The 5048-nt window shown below is 43.7% G+C and overlaps 1 protein-coding gene across 3 annotated transcripts in view; it reads right to left on the minus strand.

The window, feature by feature from the left end:
* Positions 1 to 5048, minus strand: part of MAATS1 (MYCBP associated and testis expressed 1) — a 29487-nt gene that overhangs the window by 6379 nt on the left and 18060 nt on the right. For 2 of the 3 annotated variants that reach the window (XM_032098465.1, XM_032098464.1), the window contains exons 11-13: positions 4385 to 4456; positions 2738 to 2884; positions 71 to 292 (exon numbers count right to left, since the gene is read on the minus strand). In XM_032098465.1, coding sequence (XP_031954356.1) covers positions 71 to 292; positions 2738 to 2884; positions 4385 to 4456 — 441 coding nt within the window. The remainder of the gene's footprint in view (positions 1 to 70; positions 293 to 2737; positions 2885 to 4384; positions 4457 to 5048) is intronic. The other variant, XM_032098467.1, reaches the window with a different exon arrangement.

Consider the following 5048-nt stretch of genomic DNA (forward strand, 5'->3'; position numbering starts at 1 on the left):
CATCTGGACGTTCCCACAAGGAGGCAGCTCCTACAAACTGCCTATAGTCCCACCAGTCTCCCTCTCTTGCCTGTCTGAAAATCTCATCTTCCTCCTCCCACCGGCTCTCTTCCAGCTGACGACGTCCGCTCTCCTCTGCCTCCCGCATCCGTCTCTGCCTCTCAGCCAGCATGACCAAGGCATGGATCTTCCGTTCTTCTTGCAGCCTCACCAGCTCTTTGGACAGAAAATCGAGCATGTTCGCCAGTGTCCTTCCTTCTACCGTGGCCAAGTCTCTTTCCAGGGATGACAGCTTTTAAAAGAAAAATGCAAAGAATTTGTGTTACAAACCCCAGGAACGTTGTACTTAGTCCCAGGACTACCACAGGCATGTGAGACAGTGCTGCAGCATCCACTCAGACCAGCCATGGGACAATCCCAGGAGTTTGGCATTCTTCATGTGTTACATGCCCTGACTGGTTTCTGCACAGTGCAGCCATGGGTACCTGTAGTTTTAGGCAGTGAACCTAAAATTGTACAACTGTGCTAACTGCTGACAAATTCAAATTGGCAGTCATTATATTAAGTTTGCAGAAGTGCAAATGAGGCCTCAAAATACCGGGTAATGCAAAATCAGAGTCTGTGACAGAGCTGAGACAAGATTCCAGGTGTTCAGCATTATTCTGCCACTCACTCCTTGTTCCAAGCACATCGTGTTTTATGGGTTGGATAGGTGTGATTGCACTACAGAAAGGGACAAGACCTATGGGGAGTTCATTATCTCCAGCACAGACTCTGAAGCCACAGGCCTTGGCAGGAGGGAATGGCTGGAACTGGCTGGGATGCTGTGTTTTGTTGAAATGAACAGGCAATTGCAGAATAGACCTAAACATAAAAGTTGAAGTGGAGCTGAAATATCCCAGACAAGTAATAATAAATCAGTTTTCTTATACAGCTGTTCCATTTGCCCAGGCAGTGTTTCAAAGCAAGTGGGATTGTCAGTGCTGCACATATCTAGAAGTGACAGCACTTAGCCCAGAGGTGGTTCAGACAGAAGATGGTGATGCGGGAACTGCACCACCCCACAGGGAGGGATAACAGTGCTCCTTCCTCTTCATTGCTCCAGGTGCTGTATATAAAACTGGTGTGAAATGGAGGAAAACAACTCAGGAACACTCTTGTCTTAGATTTTTGTTACATATGAGTCGGAAATTCTCCACTCCTCATCTTTGACTGTTTTACGTGGAGTTTCTATCCTCTTTTGGCAGAAGAACTTCTTTTATACTGAAATGGTCAAAAGCCTGAAAAAAACCTGTGACCACCAAAACCTGTAGAACTGAGAGTCATCACTGACTTTCTGAAATAGCCACACACATAGAAAACTCCTGCATATGCATTTCAGAGAGTTCTGAAGTTCAAAATGTTTGAAAACCTGAGCCTTGGACTGTGAACCTTCAGAGACAGTAAAAAACAAAAGTGCGAGCAGAGGAGGCCAGTACCACCAGAGGGGGATAGTGGCTCTCCGAAAAGGAAATTCTGAGATCAGAGGTCAACATCTTTACCATTTGCTCTCTCTCCTTCTCTGTGAAAGTCATTATGGTATTTGAACTGCTTTCTCCTTCGCTCTCACCTGGGCTTCCAGAAGAAAAGGAGCACTGCAAGTTTCTAATGTCTAAGGCTTTTATTTTTCTCTTTAATTCCTCAGCAGAAAAATTCTGTATTCCTGCATTCCACACCTGGGCTTCCTTAGCATGAGAGAGTATCTGGAAATGCTAAATGGTAAATGATAAAACACAGTCACCTGGTTCAATTTTTACTGAGATCTAAGGGGAAATTTTGTTGCTGCCCAAGCAGCAGGAAACAGTGGTCTGGCTTCATCTCCACCAGGTAAACTGACCAGTGGATGCTGTTATTGTAATATGGAAGCTGCAGAATTGCCTCACAGCTGGTCATTGGAAAAACAGCAGACTAGTAAAAACTACAAGAAAACTTGCAGGAATGTGATAGATATTGTATTCTCTGAAATGTAGTGAACTCTGGACAAAATTTCTTCATGCTCCATTCCAGACCAGCATCTGCCATTTTATTCACTTTGCTCTGGAAGGTTGTGGCACTGTAAGGAAAAAATTTCTTTGCTCTGCATAACAGTGGCAGGTACCTCAATGTGTCACCATTGCTAAGGTCCTAGAAGTCTTGAGCCCAGCAGGATTTACAAAGTAAGTTGGCTTTGGCTTCCTTTGTGAGGTTTTATGCATGAGGAGGAGCCTGAGAGAGTGCCAAGCTAGAAAAGGGACGGGGAAATCACAGAGCAGTAAAAAACACTCAGTAAAACATGTGACAGATGTGAGTGACAAGCATGTATTGTGATGCCAGGTCATAGTAGCAGTCAAATGGATTGAAATGTGGGAAAACTGAGGGTCATCTGACACTGCAGTTTGTTCAAAGCCCTGTAAATATAAATAAGTGCTCTGTCTGCAAACAAAGCAAACACAGCCTGCATAGCAGCTGTGGTCAGGGTGCCTCAGTCTGTTTTTGAGATTCCCCAGAGCCTCCAGAGCAGTGAGAGAGCAATTTTAGCCCCTCAGGCATTCAGTGCTTGGCCTGTGCTAGGAGAGCTTTATTGTTATTGGGGTGCCTTCTGTGCTGTGGATAATAGAAAACATAAAAAATTAAATGTGAGAGTGTTGTGGTACTGCAAGCACAGAGTGCCTGGTCAGGACAGAGCTGTGAATCAACTTTGCCATCTATGCAAACAAACCTGGCGCATTTGTGAGTCCTGCTGTCGCTGTAAAGACAGTGTCATTTGCTTCTCTGCCTTCAAGAGCAGCTGTCCATCCTCCTGGAGCGCGTGAGTGGTGCGCAGCTCCCGGATCAGATCCAGGCGCTTCTCCTTCCCTTCAAACATCTTTAAAATAAAGGCAAACAACTGAGCATATTAAATGGAGAACACAGAGCAACATGGTTTTGCCAGCAGAGCACACCCTTTTTCTCCAAGTTGCAAGGTCAGCTGCTACCAAGACCTAGTTCTCTGTAACAAATTTGTGGTTGCATTTAGGCAAACGCTACAGCTGTCAGGTAAATCTTGCCTAAACCGTTCTGCACAGAAGATGAAAATTGAGACCTTCTGCTGTGGAGTATAGATAATCCCTTGCTACTTTTTTTTTTTTTTTTAATTATTATTCAGTTTGGCTTTATCCAGAACTCAAACAACAACAACTGGAATGTGGACCAACACCACCAATGTCAAGTGAAGGGGGTAATAGTCTTCTGCATACCCTGTTACATCAGCCTCAATGTCAAAGCTGCACAGTGTTTCAACACCTTTTGTTGTCTGACCTTCATCTTGAGGGAGCCCAGCAACAGCCCAAAGCCATAAATTGGTGGGGAGGTTGCTGGAGCTGCTGCCATCCCTGTTATGGGATTATGTGGCCCAGCCCACCCTGATACTGTTTTATTTTCAGTCCCACTCTCTTCCAACAGGACTTCCAGGAGCAACAAAAGATCACTCAACCCTGCTCAGGCCATTCTCCAACTGAGTCATATATTTCTGATCCAGCAGTAGCTGGAAGAAGATTTCTACAATGGTGGGACATTTCATGCTCTGAAAGTCAACAGTCTTTCAGTGGCCTCAAACATCCTTCTCACAGATCATTACACAACTGGAGAAGACTCAGGAAGTCTATATTCCACCTCAAGCTACTTTCACAGTATCGTATTGTTTGCTAAAGCTCAGGGTCCTGCACGGGAACACTTCAGAACACTAAAGAGTTACGAGAGAGAGAGTACCAACTGCACTCTCTGTGGACATGAAAACAAACCTTCTGGACTGATCTTACCACAAGTGACAGACTTGCTTAATACAAAGCCCACAAGGCATGGCTACTCAATCAATTTTTAGTTACACCCCCTTCTGTACCCCTGAAAGCAGAATGATGGGCCCTGCACATCATGGTGGTAGGTTTCAGTTGCTCCTCATCTGGGGTCCAGCTCACCACCAGAGGAAACCAGAAAGAGGGTATGGAACACAAGCTGCCCTGCGGGATGTGGGAGGTTTCTTGTGCCTGGGATCTTGGCATAATCATGGCAAAATGTACTCATGGTCCAGATCTAGCCTAAAATCTGCCATTTGAGTAATTCTGCTATGACACATCTAATTAAACAGCTGAGTGCAGGGGACGGCAAGAACAGGGGGTCACTCACAGATGTGTTGGAACCTAGAGGTTCCTGCAAGAAATTTGAGCTGGAGAGCAGACTTCAGCTTTGAAGGACTCCAAAAACACATGGGAGGATATGCTGCAGAAGCCTCACTACCCCTATTAATGATGTAGAAGATTGCAAGCACCCTTTGTAATCAGTCATTCCCACCATCATTCTGAAGACTGACATAAACAAAGAGACAGAATACCATGTTCTGAAGAGCCCTGCCTCGGAGCAACTTCTGCAGACAGATCACTGCCAAGTCTATTTCCTCTTCCTCCTGCCAAAACACAACAAATATCCACACAGTAATTAATTATTTCTTTGGAGACTGGGATTTCTGTAATTTATCTAACTATTAAACAGTCTAACTCACATCTTGTCTTCTCTTGGTTGTTTCTGAACACTATTCTTCTAATTTCTAGGGAAAGCAAGACGAATCAGAGTAACATGTACTTCCATGTTTTACAAGGGATGGGGAAGAAAGGTCGTATAATTAGATGTTATTTGAGATTTTAGAGGGTCTTTAGAGATGAGAACCTAATGATAAGGAGATGTTGATGGAGAAAATTATTGTATGCATTGTAAGTACTATTTGTAGCTTGACTGAATCTAAGTTTGCAAAATGAACATCAGCTACATTAATTTAACAGGTCAAGACACTAAGGGTATAGAACATGTCCACGAGAGCTGTTAACCATAAAAAAGGGTTTTAAATTAAAAGGAAACACATACAAATTTTCTTTTGATATGTATTTGAGTGGTGATCTTTATCAGAGTAACTCAGTAAATTTAAGACTCACAAAATGATAGTTTGGAAATAAAATTAACTACAGTCTGTTGTGATTTTTCTCTTTGAGAGACAGAGACAG

Source organism: Corvus moneduloides, chromosome 2, assembly GCF_009650955.1.
Source record: "Corvus moneduloides isolate bCorMon1 chromosome 2, bCorMon1.pri, whole genome shotgun sequence".
In the NCBI taxonomy this organism is placed as follows: domain Eukaryota; kingdom Metazoa; phylum Chordata; class Aves; order Passeriformes; family Corvidae; genus Corvus; species Corvus moneduloides.